This window comes from Ahaetulla prasina, chromosome 2 (assembly GCF_028640845.1).
Source record: "Ahaetulla prasina isolate Xishuangbanna chromosome 2, ASM2864084v1, whole genome shotgun sequence".
NCBI lineage: Eukaryota > Metazoa > Chordata > Lepidosauria > Squamata > Colubridae > Ahaetulla > Ahaetulla prasina.
Window position 1 is genome coordinate 1,817,168 of NC_080540.1, and position 24,541 is coordinate 1,841,708.

The 24,541-nt window shown below is 45.3% G+C and overlaps 2 protein-coding genes across 2 annotated transcripts in view; one reads left to right on the top strand and one right to left on the bottom strand.

The window, feature by feature from the left end:
• LOC131192675 (uncharacterized) overlaps positions 1-24,541 on the bottom strand; it is a 371,955-nt gene that overhangs the window by 179,478 nt on the left and 167,936 nt on the right. The gene's annotated exons all lie outside the window — the stretch shown is intronic.
• Positions 1,819-22,769, top strand: LOC131192811 (rano class II histocompatibility antigen, A beta chain-like). The gene is made up of 6 exons (XM_058172355.1): positions 1,819-1,972; positions 3,183-3,455; positions 20,140-20,421; positions 20,579-20,692; positions 20,930-20,953; positions 22,400-22,769. The coding sequence occupies exons 1-6, from the start codon at positions 1,888-1,890 to the stop codon at positions 22,411-22,413; spliced, it is 792 nt and encodes a 263-aa protein (XP_058028338.1). The 5' UTR covers positions 1,819-1,887; the 3' UTR covers positions 22,414-22,769.

The window sequence follows — 24,541 nt, forward strand, 5'->3', positions numbered from 1 at the left end:
CTTGGCCAATAAAAATTCTATTCTATTCTATTCTCTTGCTGAGACCCCCTTTCCCCCAAACTTCCTATGGGGCATCCATTTCTTGGGAAAGGAGGGTTGGAGACCACCTAGACTATCCCCAGGGATGCTGAGCTGACCTGTAACTCTAGTCCCCTCATCTCTCCTGGCTTTGAACCCACAGCAGCTTCATCTCCATCACTCTTCCTCCAAATCACTTCCCTTCGCTTTGCTATAAAAGAATAAACTTCTGATGTAAGAAACCCTGGAATCCTTCCTTCCTCTTCCTCCTTTTCCTCATCTTTCCTGCTCCTACAGGAGGCTCCTCCCTCTGCTGCCTCTGAATCAACCATCCCGAGTACTTTGGGTCCAAAGCTAGAACTGCTTCGGGAGGAGGGTGGGGAGATCCAGGGAGGGGAAGGGGCTGCCCCCCCCGTTTGAAGGCCCCATTGCTCTGCTTCCCCTCAAGCCCCCTTTTGAGGAGCAGAATGCCAGCAGACACCGTCCTCCCCAGGCACTTGTGGGGAGCCACTGGGGGGCACCCGAGGCTCCTCCTACATTCACGCAGCTCTTTCAGCCATTTCTCTCCTTCACAACTGGAGGGTCCTGCCTCTGTACAATTAGCACAGGGCCCCCCCAAGGCTGTGTGCTCTCCCCACTTCTCTCTGTATACCAATGTCTGCATCTCCAACGATCCATCTGTCAAGCTACTGAAGTTCGCAGATGACACAACAGTGATTGGTCTCATTCAAGACAATGACGAATCCGCATATAGACGAGAGGTCGAACGACTAGCCTTGTGGTGCAACCAAAACAATCTGGAACTGAACACACTCAAAACCATAGAAATGGTGGTAGACTTTAGGAGAAACCCTTCCATACTTCCACTTCTCATAATACTAGACAACAGAGTATCAACAGTAGAAACCTTCAAATTTCTAGGTTCTATCATATCACGAGATCTAAAATGGACAGTTTTAACATCATCAAAAACATCATCAAAAAAGGACAACAAAGACTGTTCTTTTTGTGCCAACTCAGGAAGCTCAAACTGCCCAAGGAGCTGCTGATCCAGTTCTACAGAGGAATTACTGAGTCTGTCATCTGCACCTCTATAACTGTCTGGTTCGGTTCTGCAACCCAACAACACAGACACAGACTTCAGATCCCTCACATCCTGGACATAAACTGTTTCAACTCCTACCCTCAAAACGATGCAACAGAACACTGCACACCAGAACAACTAGACACAAGAGCAGTTTTTTCCCGAAGGCCATCACTCTGCTAAACAAATAATTCCCTCAACACTGTCAGACTATTGACTAAATCTGCACTACTATTAATCTTCTCATCGTTCCCATCACCAATCTCTTTCCACTTATGACTGTATGACTGTAACTTTGTTGCTGGCAATCCTTATGATTTATATTGATATATTGACCATCATTTGTGTTGTAAATGTTGTACCTTGATGAACGTATCTTTTCTTTTATGTACAGTGAGAGCATATGCACCAAGACAAATTCCTTGTGTGTCCAATCACACTTGGCCAATAAAAATTCTATTCTATTCTATTCTATTCTATTCTATTCTATTCTATTCTATTCTATTCTATTCTATTCTATTCTATTCTATTCTATTTTCCGCTTCTCTCTCTGCGGGGAACTATCTCCTCCATCGGGCGAAGTGAAGGGAGACTCTGTCCGGAGACCGATGAGGCTGCTAAAGGAAGAATTCCCATTGGTCCTCCTGTTCTTCCTGGACGCTCCCAATTCCGAAGTCCGAGGAAAACTCCTCTCCCCCCAATCCAGACCCCCCGATTCCGCCTCTGGGGCTGGGAGCCTCCGCGTCTTTCTCCTCTCCCTTTGGGGCGCTTGTGGGGCAGCATCCATGGCTTTTCCTGGGCTCCCCCTGATGCTGCTGGTGGGGGCGCTGGCCAGGATCCCCGGAAGCGAAGGGGGGAAGGAGACCCCCGGTAAGGAGGGGGCTGGGCGGGGGAGGAGGGGGTTGGGAAGGATGCGGGGTGTGTGTGGAGAAAGCCGATGGGTCTCCAGAGCCTCCCACAACCTGGATCTCTGCGTGGTCTCCTCCCCTTTCCTTCCCACATTCCCTTCCCCCCTTCCCCGATTGTAGCCGAGGTGGGGGTCGCAGCCTCTCCCGCCCCCCCTCCAGTGCCTGGGTGGGAGGGGGCTGCATGGAAAGAGGAAGGGAAGGAAAAGCGAAAGAGGGAAACTGAGGCATTTCCAGCCCTGAATCCGCAGAAGGAAAAAGAGGCATTTGAGCAAAAGTCTTTTGGCTTCTTCAGAAACTTCCATTTTTCTTCTGAATCTCCGAATTGAGGCTTTGAAGGTCAGGCAAGAGGGGGGCTTCGGGCCCTTCTGGGGGAGCCCCTAAATTTGGGGAGGAACCCCCCCCACCCCGATTAACCCCCACTGCTCTATGGGGACCTGGAAGGGAGGGGGGACTGAGGGAGGGGGATTTTGGGGGCTCTCAGTTGCTCCTCCGGAACTGCCTCCCCAAAACTCTCCCTTTTGTGAAGGGGGCGGGAGACCCTCCCTTTGAGAGGCTCGGGGGGGGCGCTGCAGGGGGTCCATTGTGGGGAGGGGGAGAGGCAACAGGTGCGATCCCCGAGAATCCTTCAATCCAAAGGGAGGGAGTTGGGCTGAAGATTCTTGGGAAGAAGAAAAGTTGGGGAGAACCATGGAAGGTGGGGGTTGAAGGGGTGGGAGACCCCGGGAGAGTCAGTCTGCCCCCTCCCCATATTCTCCGCCCCCCAAAGGAAGAGAGAGTGGGAGGTGTGGATATTATTAGCTTCCGTCCAGTCTAGAAAGTTCCCTCAGCCCCTCCCCCATAGTCCCGTCCACTTTCGATCCAGCTTTCCCTGCAGAGAGGAGATCTACTCGACCCGGTGAGTTTCTGGACTTCTACCTTTTCCCACCCTCCCCTCCCCCTCTTTCTTCCCCTCCCCTCCCCCCTCCAAACCCCCAGCAAGGCTGCCTTCCTGTCTAGGGTTGAGCGAGTTCCCTTTCCCTCCTCCAGGGGGCGTCTTCCTCCAGTCTCTCCAAGAAAGGTCCCCCGCCACCCTCCCTTCGCGCGTAGATCCCCCTCCTCTAATGAAGGCTGGGAACGATGGGCCCTGGAGTCCCTCCTGACGCCCTTCCTCCTCCTCCTCCTCCTTCTTGCAGCCCATTTCTTGTACCAGGCGAAGGAGGAGTGCCTCTTCCTCAACGGGACGCAGCGGGTGAGAGTCCTGGCCAGATTCATCTACGACCGGCAGGAATTCGCCCGCTTTGACAGCGACCGCGGGGAGTTCGAGGCCGTCACGGAGTTTGGGAAGGTGGATGTGGACGCTTGGAACAGCGATAAGCAGCGCCTGCAGATCGCGAAAGCCGAAGTGGATCGTTTCTGCCGGTACAACTACGGGGTTTTCCAGGGTGGTCCTGTGATTGGCCGGAGAGGTGAGTCGGGGGGGGGGAGTTTGGGGGAGGAGATCCCGAGACCCCCTTTTTCCTTTCCTTGATTGATGGAAGATTCTCCCGGATGCAGATTTTTCTCCTTTTTTATTCTCCTCCCTCAAATTCCTCCCCCGACCTTCATTCCCATCACTCTTCCTTTTCCTCCCAAGCCCCCCCCCAAGATCTCCTCCTGCCCGAAATCTGGGATCCCATAATAATAATAATAATAATATACAATTAATCGGACCTGCCCGGTCACCACCCCCTTCCTTTAACTCTCTTCCCTTCTCTACCTTCTTCTACTTGTATATGATGGTACATTAAATATGTTATTGGATATGAATGTTAAAACTTTTTAAGCAAAATAATAATAATAATAACAACAACAACAACAATAATAATAATAATATTTTAATTTGTATACCGCCCTTCTCCCGAAGGATTCAGGGCGGTTAACAGCCAAATAAAAACGACAGTCTATAAATACAATACAAATAAAACAATAACTAAAAAACTTATTCAAAATTTGGCCCAAATTTAAAATACATTTAAAACCCTAAAAAACCAATTAAAAAAAACCCATAATAACATCTAAAAATTCTAAGCCAGTCCTGCGCGGAAAAATAGATACGTCTTCAGCTCGCGGCGTAAGGTCCGAAGGTCAGGATCCCTCCAAGGGATCCACTTTATTCATTCACCAACTTTAAAAGCTCCCAGAGGGATCCTGGGCGGCAGCATCATAGAATTAACAGTTGTTAAAAAGAATTAATCATGCCAGACTAATTTTACTGCATTCGTTGACAAAGTGACAAAATTAGTGGACCAGAGAAATACTGTTGATATAATTTACTTGGACTTCAGTACGGCATTTGATAAAGTAGACCATAACTTACTACTGGATAAAGTAGAAAAGTATCACCAGCAGATGGATTCCTAACTGGCTGACCAACCGCACTCAACATGTAAGTCCTCAATGGAACTACATGGAGGGAAGTATGCAGTGGAGTACCCCAAGGCTCTGTTTTAGGCCCAGTACTCTTCAACATCTTCATCAATGACTTGGACGAGGGGATAGATGGGGAACTCATCAAATTTGCAGATGACACCAAGCTGACAGGAATAGCCAACACTCCAGAAGATAGGCTCAAGATAGAGAAGCCTCTTGACAAACTTGAACATTGGGCGCTATCTAACAAAGTGAAATTCAATGGTGAAAAAAGGAAGGTTCTACATTTAGGCAAGAAAAACAAAATGCACAGGTACCGTATATGAGTCCTACTGGACAACCATCTAAATCTGAGCCAGCTATGTGCAGCAGCTGCCAAAAAAGCCAACACAGTTCTGGACTGCATAAACAGAGGGATAGAATCAAGATCACGTGAAGTGTTAATACCACTTTATAATGTCTTGGTAAGGCCACACTTGGAATCCTGCATTCAGTTTTGGTCACCACAATGTAAAAAAGATGTGGAGACTCTATTTTATTTATTGTATTTTTTAATTTATTTTGTCAATCATGTATTAGATTACAAATATAAGTATAGACATAATTATAGAATAGAATAGAATAGAATAGAATAGAATAGAATAGAATAGAATTTTATTGGCCAAGTGTGATTGGACACACAAGGAATTTGTCTTGGTGCATATGCTCTCAGTGTACATAAAAGAAAAGATACGTTCATCAAGGTACAACATTTACAACACAATTGATGATCAATATATCAATATAAATCATAAGGATTGCCAGCAACAAGTTATAGTCATACAGTCATAAGTGGAAAGAGATTGGTGATGGGAACTATGAAACGATTAATAGTAGTGCAGATTCAGTAAATAGTCTGACAGTGTTGAGGGAATTATTTGTTTAGCAGAGTGATGGCCTTCGGGGAAAAAACTGTTCTTGTGTCTAGTTGTTCTGGTGTGCAGTGCTCTATAGCGTCGTTTTGAGGGTAGGAGTTGAAACAGTTTATGTCCAGGATGCGAGGGATCTGCAAATATTTTCACGGCTCTCTTCTTGATTCGTGCAGTATACAGGTCCTCAATGGAAGGCAAGTTTGGATTACTGCAACGCTCTCTACATGGGGCTTCCCTTGAAGGGCATCCGGAGGCTACAGTTGGTCCAGAATGCGGCTGCGCGGGTGATAGATGGAGCCCCCCGTGGCTCCCGCATAACACCCATCCTGCGCAGGCTGCACTGGCTACCTGTGGCCTTCCGGGTGCGCTTCAAGGTTTTGGTGACCACCTTTAAAGCGCTCCATGGCATAGGGCCGGGTTATCTACGGGACCGCCTACTGCGACCAGATACCTCTCACCGACCCGTGCGCTCTCACAGGGAGGGACTCCTCAGGGTGCCGTCAGCTAGGCAGTGTCGTCTGGCGACGCCCAGGGGAAGGGCCTTCTCTGTGGGGGCTCCCACCCTCTGGAACGAACTCCCCCCAGGACTCCGTCAACTTCCAGATCTTCGGACCTTCCGTCGCGAGCTCAAGACTCATTTATTCATCTGTGCAGGACTGGCTTAGATTTTTAAATTTAGAGGGGTTTTAAATTGATTTTAATATTTATATTTCTATTTTTAACAATTGGTATTATTAATTATTGGCATTAGAATAAGTCTTTTAATGATTATTTTAATTTGTATATTGATGTTTTTTATATGCCTGTAAACCGCCCTGAGTCCTTTGGGAGATAGGGCGGTATATAAGTTTAAATAATAAATAAATAAATAAGTTGGTAGCAATTATTTTTCCTGCAGTTCTAATTATCCTCTGAAGTCTGTGTTTTTCTTGTTGGGTTGCAGAACCGAACCAGACAGTTATAGAGGTGCAAATGACAGACTCAATAATTCCTCTGTAGAACTGGATCAGCAGCTCCTTGGGCAGTTTGAGCTTACTGAGTTGGCGCAGAAAGAACATTCTTTGTTGTCCTTTTTTAATGATGTTTTTGATGTTAGCTGTCCATTTGAGATCTTGCGATATGATAGAACCCAGAAATTTGAAGGTTTCTACTGTTGATACTGTGTTGTCAAGTATTGTGAGAGGTGGAAGTATGGAAGGGTTTTTCCTAAAATCTACCACCATTTCTACGGTTTTGAGTGTGTTCAGTTCCAGATTGTTTTGGTTGCACCACAAGGCTAGTCGTTCGACCTCTCGTCTATATGCGGATTCGTCATTGTCTCGAATGAGACCAATCACTGTTGTGTCATCTGCGAACTTCAGTAGCTTAACAAATGGATCATTGGAGATGCAGTCATTGGTATACAGAGAGAAGAGAAGTGGGGAGAGCACACAGCCTTGGGGGGGCCCTGTAATAATTGTACAGGTATTTGATGTGATCTTGCTTAGCTTCACCTGCTGCTTCCTGTTTGTTAGGAAGCTTGTGATCCACTTACAAGTCTGTTCCGGTACCTGTAGCTGGTTTAGCTTAGTTAGAAGAATGTCTGGAATGAGGGTATTGAATGCTGAACTAAAGTCTACAAAAAGGACCCTTGCATAGGTCTTTGGAGACTCAAGATGTTGTAGGATGTAGTGCAGAGCCATATTAACAGCATCATCTGTTGATCTATTTGCTCGGTATGCAAATTGCAAGGGGTCTAAAAGCGGATTCGTGATGGTTTTCAGGTAGGAAAGCACTAGCCTTTCAAAGGTTTTCATGACTACAGATGTTAGAGCAACTGGTCTGTAGTCATTCAGTTCCTTGATGGTGGGCTTCTTCGGCACTGGGATGATGGTAGAGCGTTTGAAGCAAGAAGGAACATAGCACATCTCTAGTGATTTATTGAAAATATGGGTGAAGATGGGGCCAATTGGTCAGCACAGACTTTTAAGCAAGAAGGAGTTATCTTGTCTGGGCCTGGAGCTTTTCCTGGCTTTTGTCTGTGAAATAGGTCCTGCACTTCCTTTTCTGTGATCACTAGGGGTTGTGAACCCAATGAAATGGGGTCAGTTGTAGGAGGCTTGGCTGTTGTTGCTGTGTCTGAGATGGGGGTTGTGGAGATAGGTGGCTGTAGTTTCCTTTCAAACCTGCAGTAAAACTCATTCAGGTCATCTGCCAGTTGTTGATTACCTTCAGCCTGGGAAGGAGGTTTGCCATAGCCGGTGATATTTTTAAGAGTTTTCCACATGTTTGCTGGTTCATTTGCTGAAAATTGATTCTTTAGCTTTTCAGAGTAGCTTCTTTTTGCTGCTCTTATCTCCCTTGTTAGTGCATTTCTGGCCTGATTGTACAGCATTTTATCACCTTTTCTGTAGGCTTCCTCTTTGGAATGTCGTAGCTGCTTAAGTTTAGGTGTAAACCAAGGTTTGTTATTACTGTGTATTCGCAAGTTCCTTGTAGGTACACATAGGTCTTCACAGAAGCTGACATATGATGTTACAGTATCTGTGAGTTCATCCAGGTATCTTTAAAAATATTCCAATCAGTGCAGTCAAAACATGCCTGTAGCTTTAATTCTGATTCCTCCGTCCAGGTTTTCACTGATTTAATTATTGGTTTTATGGCTTTAAGTCTTTGCCTGTAAGCAGGTACAAGGTGAATCATGCAATGATCAGAGTGTCCTACAGCTGCACGTGGTAAAGACCGATAGGCATCTTTTAGTGTTGTGTAGCAGTGGTCTAGAGTATTCTTGCCTCTGGTGGGACAATTGACATGCTGAAAGTATTTTGGTAGTTCTTTCCTTAAGTTTGCCTTGTTTAGATCTCCCAAAACAATGGCCAGTGAATCAGGGTGTTTGGCTTCAGCCTCCATGATTTGGTCAGCTAGAGTTCGTAATGCCTCGTTTACACAGGCTTGTGGTGGGACATAAACAGCAATTAGAAGAAATGAGGAAAATTCACGAGGCGAATAGTAAGGTTTGCAATTGATAATTAGAGTCTCTAAATTGTTGTCACAGAATTTGTAAATTATGTTAAAATCTTGACACCAGGTTGAATTAATATATAGGCATAAGCCTCCTCCTTTCTTTTTACCAGATGTTTCTGGAACCCTGTCTGATCGTTCAATTTGAAATCCTGGAATGTTCAGGCTGCTATTTTCAATGGATTCATTTAACCAGGTTTCAGAGAAGCATAGGACTGCTGAATTGCGAAAATCAGAATAGTATTTGTTTAAGAGGAGTATTTCATCCATCTTATTTGCAAGTGAGCGTATATTTGTTAGGAAAATTGAAGGCAGAGGAGTTTTAGTGCGAGTTCTTAGCCTGATTAAGATCCCAGATCGTTTACCTCTCTTCTTTCTCTTCCGTTGTTTGGTTTTTTTAGTAGTCCATGGCTCCGTGGGAATTGCCTCCTCCTGTGTTAGAATCTCCTCCGTGTTTGTAAAGACAGGCGGGGGTGAGATTAAAGAAAGCTGCTCCTTAAAGAAATGTTCCTTAATTTTTAGCAGATGGTCTCGTGAGTAGGAAATCCGTAGTGAGTCACAGAGAACAATTAGAAATAAAGAAACAATTAGAGAGCATTTCACCGAGGCAGCCTTCGTCGGCGCCATCTTATGAATACAGGAGATGGATACAAATAAAAGGGAACATTAGGACAGACCTCTTAGGAATGGGGTGAGGTTGACAGTAGACAGTAGATAGTCTAAGGTTAACGTTTGGGGGGTTTGGGGAAGAAACCACAGAGTTAGGTAGCGTATTCCAGGCATTGACCACCCTGTTGCTGAAGTCATATTTTCTGCAATCGAGTTTGGAGAGGTTTACCTTGAGTTTGTATCTATTGTGTGCTCGTATATTGTTGTGGTTGAAGCTGAAGTAGTCATTGACAGGTAGGACATTGTAACATATAATTTTATGTACTACTACACTTAGGTCAGACTGAAGGCAGCATAGTTCTAAGTTGTCTAAGCCCAAAATTTCAAGTCTGGTGGCATAAGGTATTTTGTTGCGAGCAGAGGAGTGGAGGACTCTTCTTGTGAAATATTTCTGAGCACATTCAATTGTATTTATGTCTGATATGCAATGCGGGTTCCAGACAGATGAGCTGTATTTGGGAATTGGTCTAGCAAATGTTTTGTATGCTCTAGTTCTGTGATGGTGAAACTATGGCACACGTGCCGGAAGTGGCACACATTACTCTGGCCACGTGGAGCCGTTGCCCGTTGCTCTTCCGGGTTCTGGTGCGCCGGCTAACTGGTTTTCATGCGCATGGGCATGCTGGAAACCAGAAGAGCAGCCGCCCTTTGCGCATGCACACTCCAGGAAGATTATCTTCCTGTTTCCAGAGTGTGCATGTGCACCAGCCAGCTGGTTTGGTTTGTGGCAGTCATGTGCATGTGAAGACCAGCAACAGGCGTGCATGTGCTAGAGGTGATCCTAGCGGTTGCTTCCTAAGGGAGCAGAGCAAAGTTAGCCGGGGTTTCCCTCCCTCCCTGCCCATGCGGGCTTCTTCCATGGCCCCAGGCGGTCTGGAGCACTGGTGGACTAGCAGCCAGTGAGGGCAGGGTGGTGGTACTGAGCTGCATGCACAATTGACCCCGTGGCCTGGGCTCCTCCCTGCTGGGAGTTGCATTCTGAGCAGGTGCGGCTGGTGGGACTTTTGCGGACCAGCAGCCAGTGAGGGCAGGGTGGTGGTAGCAGGCTGCCTGAACAGATGATCCAGTGGCCTCTGCCAAAGCGGAGCTGAAATGCCCCTCTTGGCTTGATCCACCAGCTGCGTGGGTCCCCTGTGCTGCATTCCTCCTGTGCAGCCACCTTGCCCCAAAAGAGCAGCAGCGGTGGCAGGGGGAAGGGCAAGAGTGACCGGCCCGCTCAGACACATGTAGCAGCATTTGCTGGCAGGGCTTCTTCCTTGGCGTTGGCTGTGGGCGAGGCTGCCTCCCCATGCAGTGGCTGGATTGGCTCGGGCAGCAGCTCAGTGGTGCGGATCATGTGGGGGTGCCACACCGCCTGTGGTTGGACCTGTTGCCCAACCTCCGACACACCAGCTGCCATCCGAAAACACGGTTGCTACAATCTCTGCTGCCTTGAGATCTCCGCTGCCTCCCCAATTCCAAAAAAAGGGCATGTGGAGGCAAAACAAGAGCATCACAGCTTTGGAAACTGTGCAGGAGGTATACGGCAAAGCGGCTATTAACTCTGCCTGTCCCTTCTCCAGACAACCCAGATGGAGGGCAGTTGGCTTCTGCTCCTGTCTAGGAGGAAAGAGAAGGTGAGTCTGTGAAGAAGGAAGGCACATGGCTCTGCAATGTGCATTGGGGAGCCAGGGAGGAAAGCATTTTTGGGTGGCAGCACCAGCCGCATGCCCCGTTTTTGGATTCGGAGAGGGGATTGCAGCACTGCTGTCCGAAAACGCTTTTCTCCCTGGTTGCCTGATGCACATTGTAGATCGCGTGCCCTCCTCCTCTTTCGCAGACTCACTTTCTCTTTACTGCTGGCCAGATCCGCCATCTGAAATGCAATGTACTTTTTTGGCCTCCGGACACCCCGTTCTTGTATTCGGGGAAGCGATTGCAGCGCTGCCATCCGAAAATGCTTTCCTTGCTTTACACCTCCTGTGCAGGTCCCGAAACCGTGATGCTCTTGTGTTGCCTCCGTACGCCTCGTTTTTGGAATCGGGGAGGCAGTAGAGATCTCCAGGCAGCGGAGATCATGGCAACAGTGTTTTCGGGTGGCAGCGCCTTACCGTACGCCTCCTGTGCAGCACCCAAAACCATAATTCTTTTTTTTTGGCTCCGCATGGCCTGTTTTTGGAAGCAGGGAGGCAGTGGAGATCTCCAGACAGCATAGATTGCGGCAACAGTGTTTTTGGGTGGCAGCTCCTTGCCTACCTCCCCTGTACAGTGCCCGAAACCATGATACTCTTGTTTTACCTCCGCATGCCTCATTTTTGGAATCGGGGATGCAGTGGAGATCTCCAGGCAGTCGAGATCACGGCAACAGTGTTTGCAGGTGGCAGCGCCTTGCCTTAATGCCCCCTGTGCAGCGGCCGCTTTGCCAACCGAGTCCTGACCTCCGCACTTCCCCAGGCTGCGAACCGAATCAGGCTCTGAACGAGGCAGCAAAGCCAGGGAGCTTGCCGGGAAGCCCGGCACCCGGCACCTAGTAGGGAAGAGCCCAGGCAAGGCCACATGTTCAGAGCATCTCTGGCCAGTGCATGGTGCTGCCAAGGTGGCGGGGCTGAGAGCACTGCCACTGGCTAGGGAACAGCTGTCTCGCTAGGGAATGGGCCGGTACCTGGTTGTCCTCCGGTCGGAGGCATGTCGGCCCTCTTGGAAAAAGTGGGGGCACATGCGCGGGGCACATATATGTCCGCAGTGCGGAGTGCATGTGCGCATGCACAGTGTGGGGTGCATGCACAGGAAGGAGCGTGGGGGAGTTGCACTCCAACTTTTGGCACGCACAGCCAAAAAGGTTCGCCATCACTGCTCTAGTTAGTAGTACAACATTACCAGAGAAGAAGCTACGCAAGATTAGGCTAACAACGTTTAACGCCTTTTTGGCAATACTGTTACAGGGAGCTCTGGCACTTTGCAGGAACTGGGTATGCCTAGTTTAATGAAAAGAAGGACTAGGGGAGACATGATAGCAGTGTTCCCATATCTCAGGGGTTGCCACAAAGAAGAGGGAGTCAAACTATTCTCCAAAGCACCTGAGGATAGGACAAGAAGCAATGGGTGGAAACCAGTGGTGGGATTCAAATTTTTCTACTACGGGTTCTGTAGGTGTGGCTTGGTGGGGGGTGATGTGGGGGCAGCAACTTGCTGTGAGTGACATTGAGTTGGCCACGCCCACTCAGTCACATGACCCCAGCCCCAAGCCACACCCACAGAACCAGCAGAAAAGGCAGCTCCTGCAGCCTGTCCCTTTATGGTCCTCCCCTACCCTCCTGCATCGAAGTATCTTAAAGGGACACCGCAGTTCATCTGCCTTCCGAGCAGCTCCGCTGTGATGCCGTCCCTCCAGCACAACAGGCCGTTCTTCTGGCTGGGTCTGGCAATGGAGTGCCTCCACGTACACACACCAGCAGGCAATGGGTGCACGTGCACAGCCAGCACGAAGAACAGGCCGGCATTGATGAGACTTCAGGCCTCTGTTTCGAACTATAGTTTTCTGTGCGTGAAGCCTGCAGCTGCTGCCTCTTTTTTGGCCCAAGAATCCTTCCACCGCTGCCACTGGCTCGGTTCTTTGCCAGCCGGAATCAGGGCCAGTCGATAGAGATGGTTTTAGGTTGTGTCGTGCCTTTTCAATGGCATCTTCTGTGAAATCGACATGTAGTTGAGCATTGTGATTAGTTGTGGTACGATTGGGAATTGAGGGGCATGAGCCATTGCTGTTTACAAAGACTGCTGAAGAATGTGTTGAAGAGGATGGCCTTAACGGTTTCATCATTACAGTTTTTTCCCGTTTGGTCCTTTTAGTGGTGGGATGGATCTTGAGTCTTTAAGTTTGTTTTATTTTTATTTTTTTTATTGAAAAAGTTTTACAAAGACAAAATTTTTAAACCATTGTTGCCCCCCCCACTTCCCCCCTCCCTCCTCCTTCCCCCCCCCAACCCCCACCCCCAGTCTTCCCAGAACAAAATGCAGGGTATAACATTTATCAATCTAAGGTAAAATACCACAAAAATCTGACTCATATCCATTCTCTTCCAACATCCCTTTAACTCCCCTTTCCCATTTAAAATATACATTAATATATGCCATTTATTTATTTATTTAATCATATTTTTATACCGCCCTATCTCCCAGGGGACTCAGGGCGGTTTACAGCCAAGTAAAACATACATATAAATACAAGTTAAAACCCCAATTTAAAAGACTTATTAAATATGGCCAAATATTAAAACCACAATAAAATAATAAAACCCCATTAAAACCAAATTTAAAATTTAAAATTCTAGTCCAGTCCTGCGCAGATAAATAGATGTGTCTTAAGCTCGCGGCGAAAGGTTCGAAGGTCAGGAAGTTGGCGAAGTCCTGGGGGAAGTTCGTTCCAGAGGGTGGGAGTCCCCACAGAAAAGGCCCTTCCCCTGGGCGTCGCCAGCCGGCACTGCCTGGCTGACGGCACCCTGAGAAGTCATAACATTATTCATAGACTATTTGGTACTTTTTAGTCCGATACTTGTTTTGAACATAATCAATCCACCTTCTCCACTCCAATACATATTTTTCTTGTAATTGTTCTTTCAAATAGTCTTTCAGACTATTTACTGAATCTGCACTACTATTAATCGTTTCATAGTTCCCATCACCAATCTCTTTCCACTTATGACTGTATGACTATAACTTGTTGCTGGCAATCCTTATGATTTATATTGATATATTGATCATCAATTGTGTTGTAAATGTTGTACCTTGATGAACGTATCTTTTCTTTTATGTACACTGAGAGCATATGCACCAAGACAAATTCCTTGTGTGTCCAATCACACTTGGCCAATAAAAAATTCTATTCTATTCTATTCTAAATATGCAGAGATTTTTACCATTTCTGCTAAATTTGATACTTTAAGTGTCCATTCTTCAGTCGTAGGTAAATCTTCTCTTTTCCAGTATTGTGCAACCAAAAGTCTCGCTGCTGTTATTAAATTTAGAATCAACTTAGACTCTATAACTGTACAGTCTGTAATTATACCCAATAAGAACAGCTGTGGAGTAAACTTTATCTTCTTTTTCAAAATATTCTGCATAATCCACCATATTTTAATCCAAAATGCTTTGATTTTTTTACAGGTCTACCATATATGAAAATAAGTAGCATCCTCACATTCACATCGCCAACATTTGGCTTGCATATTCGGATACATACATGCCAATTTTTTAGGGTCTAGATGCCATCTATAAAACATTTTATAAAAATTCTCTCTTAAACTTTGTGCTTGTGTAAATTTGACATTTCTAACCCATATTTTTTCCCACGTTTCCATCATTATAGGTTGTTGAATATTTTGTGCCCATTTTATCATACAATCCTTAACTAATTCTGTTTCAGAGTCTATTTCTATCAATACATTGTACAACCTCTTAATATGCATTTGACCTTGATCTCTAATTTGTTTTACCAAATTTTCCTCATTTTGCATAATACCAATTTTCTTATCTTATCTCCATTTAGCTTGCAACTGTCCATACTGAAACCAAGTATAATTCATGCCTTCGTCTCTGAGTTTGTTTAAAGATTTTAGTTGTAGCTTACCCTTTTCTACAAAAAGAAGTTCTTTATAAGTAACCACCACTTTTTTTTTTAATTTACATTTATATCCCGCCCTTCTCCAAAGACTCAGGGCGGCTTACAGTGTGTAAAGCAATAGTCTCATTCTATTTGTATATTTACAAAGTCAACTTATTGCCTCCCCAACAATCTGGGTCCTCATTTTACCTACCTTATAAAGGATGGAAGGCTGAGTCAACCTTGGGCCTGGTGGGATTCGAGCCTGCAGTAATTGCAGGCAGCTGTGTTTTAATAACAGGCTATCTTACAGCCTGAGCCACCACAGCCCTTGTTTTTGTTCTATATTTATATTCTCTATCGTATGTCTAGGAATTACCCATATTGGTATCTTAGAATCTAGTTTGTACTGATATTTCTTCCACACCCTTAACAAAGCATTTCTAAGAATATGACTTTTAAAAATCTTATCCACTTTCTTATGATAGAATAAATAGACATGCCATCCATACAACAAATCATAACCTTCTATGTTCAAAGTTCTTTCCTCTGTTGAGTTAAACCAGTCACTGATCAATGAAAGAACAACTGCGTCATAATACAATTTCAAATTCGACATTTTTAGACCCTCTTTTTCACATGTATCTTGCATTATCTTTAATTTTATTCTCGGTTTTTTACCCATCCAAATAAAATTACTAATCCCTTTTTGTCATTCCTACAAATTTGCATCCTTTTTAAGTACTGGTATCATTTGAAACAAAAATAAAAACCTAGGCAGAACATTCATTTTTATTACTGCTATCCTTCCCAATAAGGATAATTGTAAATTCTTCCAATGTTCCATTTTCTTCTGTACTTTCTGCCACAATACTTCATAATTATTTTTATATAATTTCACATTTGATGCTGTGATATATACTCTTAAATATTTAACCTTGTTAACTATTTCATATCCAGTTACTCTTTCCAATTCATCTTTTTGTTTAATATTCATATTTTTAGTTATTATCTTAGTCTTCTGTTCATTCACTTTAAATTCAGATACCTTACCATATTGATCAATTATCTCTTTCAAATATATAGCAGAATGAATAGGTTGAGATAAAGTAACAACCAAGTCATCTGCAAACGCTCTTAATCAATAGTCTTGATGTTTAATTTTTATTCCCTTTATTTGGCTTGCACCATGTAATCTATTCAATAAAATTTCTAAAGTTAAAATAAACAATAATGGAGACAAAGGACATCCCTGTCTTGTCCCTTTCTCAATTCTAAAAGACTCTGTTAAACTATTATTATTATTTGTGCTGTCTGTTTCTGGTATATTGCTTTAATTGCTTGTATAAAATAGTTTCCAAATTGCATTTTTTCTATTAATTTAAATAAAAACTGCCAGTGCAATCTATCAAAAGCCTTCTCAGCATCCAAAAAGAAGAGCGCTGCTGGGACTTGGCTGTTCCTTTCCAAATATTCCAATAGATTTACAATATATCTCATATCTCATTTGTCTACCCATAATAAATCCTGATTGATCAGTATGAATTATTTGACACATAACTGGCATCAATCTATTTGCTAATATTTTAGCAAAAATCTTATAATCAGTATTCAATAATGATATTGGCCTATAATTTTCCGGTTTATTACAATCTTGCTCCTCCTTTGGTATTAATGAAATAAAAGCCATCCTCCACGAGGGAGGCATCTCCCCTCCTAATTGTATTCTATTAAATAGTTCCTTCAACGGTTCTACCATTTCATTTTGCAAGTTCTTATAGTAAACGGCCGTTAGACCATCTGTTCCGAGCGCTTTCCCATTTTTAAGCTGTCTAATTGCTAAAATTATTTCCTCTGAAGTGATAAGTTGATTCAATTCTTCCCTTTGCTCTACTGTAAGCTCACATATACCTTGCTCTTGTAAGTATCTTTCTATATCTATATCTTTAATCAAATCTCCAGCATATAATTTTGTATAAAATTCTAAAAAGGCTTTTTTAATCAAATTTTGTTGAAATACTTCTTTACTTCTATATTCTATCTTACCAATCATACGTGATTTCTGCTTCTTTCTTATTAAATAAGCTAACCACCTTCCAGGCTTATTAGCATTATTAAACGTATTATGCTTGACATATTGTAAATTAGTTGCCACTTGATCTGCCATCATCATATTAAACTGTCCTTTTAAGATATTTATTAATTCTTTTGTTTTCTTATCTTCTGGATTCTTTATAAGTAACTGTTCCTTCTTTCTAATTTCCTCCTCTAACTCCAATCTTTTTTTTTGCAACCTATATCTGTATTTATTATTCATTTGTATAAGTACACCTCTCATAAATGCTTTGCTCGCGTCCCAAACTATCTCAATAGATGTGCCTTTTTGCATGTTCATAATAAAAAATTCTTTCATTTGTTTTTTTACACTCTTCTACATTTTGTTCATATTTAAACATATTTTCATTCAATCTCCACGATTTTCTTCCCTTTCCCCATTCAAATTCAATCCAAACTGGACTGTGATCAGATAAAATTCTTGCACATATCTTGGTTCTCTTCACTCTAGAGAACAAATCATTGGTAATTAGTATAAAGTCAATCCTAGAAAAAGATTGATGTCTGTCAGAGAAAAAAGTAAAATCTTTCTCTTCCATATTACGTTCACGCCAAACATCTCTTAATTCCAAGTCTTCCAACATATCAAAAAAAGCCTTTGGCAATTTTGCACGACTTGAAATATTCTGTAAACCTTTTTTTACACCTCTTTTTTTACACCACCTGTAAACCTCTTTCTGGGTCCAACATTCCATTCCAATCACCCATTAATATATATGATTTATAATCGCATTGTATTATTTTATTATGTAAAAATTTTTTTAAAAAATTCTTGTTGTTGATTAGGAGCATATACTCCAACTAAAAGTGTCTTTTTCCCTTCCAATAACAGTTCAATTGCAATATATCTTCCTTGTTTATCTGTCTCAATTAACTTCGCTATTAAGTCCTTCTTTACATAAACAACAATGCCATTCTTTTTCTCTGAAGCCGAAGCAACAAAATGTGTACCCAACCTTGAATTAATCAAATATTTTTGGTCCAAAGGTCTAATATGTGTTTCTTGTAAACAAACTATATCATTTTTAAATTTTTTCAAATAAGGAAATATCTTTCTTCTTTTCTGTGGTGAATTTAAACCATTAACATTCCAGGATAAAAAACTAGTTGCCATTTTTGGCAGTCGGAAGCTGGAACACCCAATGTAGCTCTGCTTTTTCTTTGGGTCTTGCTCCTCCCCAGTTTCTGTTTTAGTAGCCTCTGCCACTTGAATTTTTTGGAGCTTAACTTCCTGTTCCTTACGTTTAGTAGCTGCTCTCGTCATCCTTTGTTCTTTTACTCCTTTTTTTGGTACTTTTCCCCCTTTAGATATATCCAACACTTGTAAAGAATCTTCTTCCATAACTATAACTGCAGCTTAGTCTTGTGCCTGCTTCATTGCTTCCCTTTTTCTTATTTCTTCAACATCCCTTCTTCTAGATTCTGGTGACGATGGGCTTCCAGTTTTCAATACATTAACATAGAAGTCTTTTGCTTTCCAAATTGTATTAAGACGATGTGGTTTTCCTGCATAATAATAATAATAATAATTATTGTTTCAATTTCTATACCGATTCGATTTCTATACCGATTCGATTTCTTCTCCCAAAGGACTCAGGGCAGTTTACAGTCAAAGTAAAATCAATTAATACAAAGGAAAATTTAGAGTTGATTGAAGAACTTAAAACCAATAAAACCCCTTATTAAAACCCCACTAGGCCAGTCCTGCACGGTGAAACAGAAATGTTTTCAGCTCGCGTCGAAAGGTCCGAAGATCAGGGAGTTGACGGATACCTGGTGGTAGCGTGTTCCAGAGGGTTGGTGCCCCCACAGAGAAGGCTCTCCCCCTGGGTGTCACCAGCCGACATTGACTGGCCGACGGCACCCCAAGGAGAACCTCCCTATGGGAGCGCACTGGTTGATGGGAGATAGCCGGTAGCAGGCGGTCCCGTAAGTAACCCGGTCCTATGCCATGGAGCGCTTTAAAGGTGGTAACTAACACCTTGAATTGCACCCGAAAGACCACCGGAAGCCAGTGCAGCCTGCGCAGGAGAGGTGTTATATGGGAGCAACGAGTCACTCCCTCTATCACCCGCACGGCCGCATTCTGAACTAATTGAAGTCTTCGGGTGCTCTTCAAGGGAAGCCCCATGTAGAGAGCATTGCAGTAGTCCAGACGGGAAGTGACGAGGGCATGAGTGACTGTGCACAAGGAATCCCGGTGTAAGAAGGGACGCAACTGGAGTATCAGGCGGACCTGATAAAAAGCTCCCCTGGCGACGGCTGTCAAATGCTCTGTCAAATAATACACAATTATCCCTACTGGGATATCCCATCTATATTCAATTTGCCTTTTTTTGAGCTCCTCCACCAGAAATGCATATTCTTTTCTGCTTCTCAGCATTTTGGGGGGGAATTTCTTTCAAAATTAAAATTTCTTGTCCAGCTACCTGAATTCCCCCCCCCTTGTAAGATCCTTGCAGAATTGCATTTCTCATTCTTCGAGTTGCAAAGTAAATAACCACATCTCTTGGCAGCTGTCTTTAAGTTTGTTGTTTACAAAATTGTAGAAGGCTAAGGTGGATTTAGTGCGTATTAGGTTTTCCTCTTGTTTGCTGTGATGCATTCTGCTTTTATCTGTCACCATAAGGTTTTGTAGCGACTTTTGAAGTTAACTACGTAGCCAGTTTGGTTTCGCGCCAAAGAAGATTTTTTGGTCTGAAGCTTCCTTATTGTTATGGGTAATTTATTTTTCCTGGTTTTGGGTGTTATTAGTTGTACATATAGTTTGATGAGACGGAAGGACTCACTGGAGAAGAGCCTAATTCTGGGGAAGATTGAGGGCAAAAGAAGAAGGGGACGACGGAGAACGAGGTGGCTGGATGGAGTCACTGAAGCAGTAGGCATGAGTTTAAATGGACTCCAGAGGACGATAGAGGATAGGAAGGCCTGGAGGAACGTTGTCCATGGGGTTGTGATGGGTCGGACACGACTTCGCAACTAACAACAAAAATTGTTTGATGATTCTTTTGACTTCTTGTGAAAAAATGTTATAATGGTCTTCGGCAGTGGCGCAGCCAGGGAATAGAGTTTGCCAATCAAGAGACGAAAGGTCGTCAGTTATGAGATTGCAGCTTTTCTAAAGCTAAACTTTGGGATTCCGTCATTATGATTGTCTATGTGAGGACACATGTTGAGATAAAAGTCACTCATGCTGTGGTCACTGTTGGAAAAGGGTTCATTTATTTGTAGATCATAGATTGAGTTTAAACTTCTCAGATGAGAAGCAAAATGCCTTAATGAAAAAATAAAATCCAGTTGCCTTTTATAAAAAAAAGCACCTTTGGGAAAACCATGACCTGAGAATCTCCACAGACACTCAAAACTCAAAACATAGTTTTAGGAGTGAAAAGAGATCTTGGCCTGAACTAACCAACTTGGTCTTCTGTTCTGGGCCCTCCTGTGTCTCTCATGTGCCTCATTCTCCTCCAGCCAAGCCCACCGTCACCATCTCCCCCACCCAGATGGACCCCGCTTCCCCCAACACCATCCTCCTCTGCACCGCGACGAGCTTTTACCCCGTGGAGATCGAGGTCCAGTGGTTCAAGAACGGGCAGCCGGAGAAGGAGGGCGTGGCCTTTGGGGAGGAGCTCCAGAACGGAGACTGGACCTACCAGCTCCAGGTGATGCTGGAGACCCAGCCCCAGCGGGGGGACGTTTATGTTTGCAAGGTGGAGCATGCCAGCCTGGAGGCCCCCATCACCGTCCAGTGGGGTAAGCCCCTCCCCTCCCTCCCCTCCTGTTTTGGGGACCCCATCCTGCCCTTAAAAGGGGGGAGAGATCCTCTCTGTGGGGGGAGCCAGAATGGACCCTCCTGGGGGAAGGTGAGCCTGATCCTCCTGCTCAGGTGAGGCTCCTTCTCCTTCCCCAGAGCCCCGTTCCTCCAGCTCTGCCAGGAGCAAACTCTGGACGGGGATCATGGGGGCCGTGATAGGAGTGGCCTTCCTGGCTGTGGGGCTCTTCTCCTACCTGAAGAGCAAGAAAGGTGAGTCTGGGGGGCTGGAGGAGAGGTTGTGGGGAGGGGACCATCAAGGGGAGGCCTCTCATCAAGCTTAGCAGGTGGCCAAGAGGGACCCATTGAGGAATATTTGTGGCAGCTTCTCTTGTTTGAGGGGCTATAAGTGAAGCTCACACAACCTATTATGGGCTATCGATGGGGAGGGAGACCCCCTGAATCCTCCAGCCCATGAAGGTTTCTGATTGGGTCTTTTTCTCCTTCCAGCAACTCCCATCCAACCACCTGCAGGTGAGTTTCTCCTCTTCTTCCCTCATTTCAGCCCTTCCTGCAAGTTATAGGTGTTTTTTAAAAATTCCTTATTTGTTTCTTTTTTTAAAAAAAAAAACATGCCTGAACAAAACTTTCTTGCTGTGAAGATAGCAAATTTTTGGTTTTTGGGCAACTTTTCCTTAAAGAGATCTGAAAAATTATTGCAATCAAAAACAAAAGCACACACAAATGCTAAAATCTCACCCAGAATTTTTCCAAGTTTTGGGAAATTGCAGAAGGGAAGAGAAGAAGGGGGCCATTCCTTCCCATTCCTCCCTTGGGGAGGGAGCACCGCAGGTTTACATCCCCCCACCCATTTTGTAAGCCACTCACCCATTCTGTTAGGCTCACTGTGAAGGGGGGGGTGTCCTGAGGGTATTCAGGCATGGGGACAAATTCCACCCCTGTGGCTATTTTAAAAGGGGGGAGTCCCATGTGACTATGCACTGTGGTATTGTAGGCCACATCAGCAGATGGCAGGAGATCTGCCCAGCTAAATTACTGATAATTAACATAGCATCTCAGGCAGAGATAGGTTTCAGCAGGTTCTGACCAGTTCTGGAGAGCCGATAGCAAAAATTTTAAGTGGTTCAGAGAACCAGCAAATACCACCTCTGACTTGCCCCGCCCCCATCTATTCTGTACCTCCCGAGTCCCAGCTGATCAAGAAGAAATGGGGATTTTGCTGAAGTGGGGAGAGAATGGAGATTTTACAGTATCCTCCCCTGCCATGCCCACCAAACCACACCCACAGAACTGGTAATAAAAAAATTTGAAACCCACCACTGATCTCAGGTATTGTTCTATCATTTCGTTAGCTCGTTCTCAAGCTCCATCCGTACTTGGATGGAAGGTGGAGCTAAGTCCTTGAGATGATCCTATCATTTTAATGAATTCCCTCCAAAACTTCACCGTGAACTGGACCCTCCCTCCCTCCAGTCTGAGATGATCCTTCTTGGCACCCCATGCAGACAGGATTAGTTGGAACCTTGAGAGGCTATTATTCCAGATTCCCCCCCCCCCTTTCTCCTTGTGGGAAGTCACACAGTATCTGCCCAAGTGACCCCAGGCTCCCCCCTTTGGTGCCAGCCCCATCCTAGCCCCATCTTCTCTGTTTATATGAAATGTCTGCAGGGAGGCAGAGAGGGGGGAAGAGAGAGGGCCTCCCCTCTTGATTAACCCTCTAATTAAGACAGTTAGGGAGAATCCCCTGGAGATGAAATGGGGAGGAATCCCTGGTCCTTCCCAGCCTTTTCCTCCCCTGAAATGGGTGGATTCTCCCTCTATCCCTCCCTGCCTATCAACCTCCCCCCTGCAGAGTGGGCCTGCCTTGGGGGTGGGGGCTGAAAAGGAAGAAAAATATGTGATTTGCAGTAAACGTTTCTCTTTATATTCTAATTTTCTTCCCCATATCTTTTTCTACAGCACTCATGAATTAATCCTGCTCTCCGATGCAAAAGAATATTTTATTTTTAATCAATGATGACTCTTTGTCCTGTTTGCAACCTCTGAGAAATGGAGGCTGAAGGTGGCAGATTGGCAGCCTGGACCTTCTCCTGCTGGACCGCCCTCCCCCCCCCACAGCTTCCTTTCAGGGCCCAAGAAAGAGAGTTCTTGGGAGGGAGGGGTGGAGACCATCTAGACTAGGGGTGTCCAACTCAAGGCCTGTGGGCCAGATCCAAGGCATCGGGCCAACGCTGCTTCAGCCTGGCCCAGCCCATCCTGACGGGCATGCATGCACAAAGGAGGCGGCAGGCAAGGCTGGGCACAGAGGTGAGAGACCAAGCGAAGAGGCTGGGCAAAGTGAAGCCAACAGCCTGTAGCTCTTGCTGGGCAGAGTGAAACATATTGGCCAGTCTCCGTGCGCTTGTCAGAAGTGTGTGTGCACAGGAGGCAGTGGCTGTGCATACACAGTTGTGACAAGTGTATGGAGACTGGGCTCTATGCTTCACCCTGCCCGGCAAGAGCTACAGGTTGTTGGCTTCACCCTGCTCAGCCTCATCCCGTGGCGGCACCAGCAGCAGCCTTTTTTTTTTATTTGCATTTATATCCCACCCTTCTCCGAAGACTCAGGGTGGCTTACACTATGTTAGCAATAGTCTTCATTCTATTTGTATATTTATATACAAAGTCAACTTATTGCCCCCCCCAACAATCTGGGTCCTCATTTTACCTACCTTATAAAGGATGGAAGGCTGAGTCAACCTTGGGCCTGGTGGGACTAGAACCTGCAGTAATTGCAGGCAGCTGCTGTTAATAACAGACTGCATTAGCAGTCTGAGCCACAGAGGCCTTGAGGAGCCACAGAGGCCTTGAGGAGGAGGTAATCAGACAGTCTCTCAGGGAAACGGCTGAGCTGGGCTGGGCTCTGGGATCCCGGTGCTCGAGGACTAGACTGCCCTGAGTCAGCCACACCCAGTGAGTGGCATCAAGCTGGCCATTCCCACCCAGTTGGCCATGCCCGGCCAGAGGTCAACCGCAGCCCTCACATATCGAGTTGGACACCCTTGATCTAGACTGACCCCAGGGACTCTGGCCCTGCCTGTCACCCCGGATCCCTCATCTCTCCCGGCTTTGGATGCACAGCAGCTTCATCTATATTATTCTTCCTCCGAGTCACTTCCCTTCCCTTTGCTTTGCTATAGAAGAATATACATTATAGGAAAAGCCTGGAATTCCTCCTTCCTTTCTTCCTCTTCTTCTTCTTTCCCGCACACTCAGGAGGGTGCCCCCTTCTCTCCTTGCCCTCCCCAGATTGAGGCCTTCCCTGCCTCTGGATCAACCATCCAGGCTTCTTTGGGTCCAGGCCAGAACTGGTTCGGGGGGAGGGTGGGCAGATCCCAGATTGGGGAAGGGGCAGGAGTCAGAACCCCCCATCCTCCTCAATTTCTCCAAGCCCTGCCAGATGGAGGAGACCTTCAGAGGTGCTGGGGTTCTGCTTCCCCTGGAGAACCATTGCTATCACCTTTCAGGAGTCAGGAAGGGCCCCTTCAGCCACTTCCAGTGGGGCTCAGGACCAAGGGGCTGCCCCACCTGGAGGCTCAGCCGTGGGGCGGAGGAGGAGGAGAGTCCCTGAGCTGCCCTGATGAAGATTTGAGGCTTGTTGCCTGCTGGATCCTGGCCAGTTCCTCAGTTCCGCTTCGGAGGAGCCCAAACGCTTCAGGCTGGGGAAGCGAAACCCAAGAGCCTCTGCAGCTGTTGGGGGCTGGAGAAAGAAACTCTGTGTGTGTGTGTGAGAGAGAGACAGAGAGACAGAGAGAGAGAGAGAGAGACCTCACCCCCAAGTCCTGGCCTATGGGGCTGCCCCTCCAGTGGTGGGATTCAAATAATTTAACAACCGTTTTGGCATCCTGCATTCAGATGGACACAGATCATGTCCAGCTTAGGAAAAAAGAGCTGGACATGAGGGTGGAGCTGGCACAGAATGGAGGAATTCTACTTGACTGTGTAAGAAAAGACACAATTTAAGGATACTTAGCAGGTTTTTTTTTATTTTGTCACAACAGTATACACAAGCATCAACATAAAACAACAACACATCATATAAGCATATATATGAGCAAAAGT

What these genes read in the sequence shown, in the direction of transcription:
- LOC131192811 (XM_058172355.1), top strand. Translation starts at nt 1,888, where the DNA reads ATGGCTTTTCCTGGGCTCCCCCTGATGCTGCTGGTGGGGGCGCTGGCC. An exon ending in CCCCATCACCGTCCAGTGGG is followed by an intron (nt 20,422 to 20,578) that starts GTAAGCCCCTCC and finishes CTCCTTCCCCAG; the next exon opens with AGCCCCGTTCCTCCAGCTCT. An exon ending in CTACCTGAAGAGCAAGAAAG is followed by an intron (nt 20,693 to 20,929) that starts GTGAGTCTGGGG and finishes TTCTCCTTCCAG; the next exon opens with CAACTCCCATCCAACCACCT.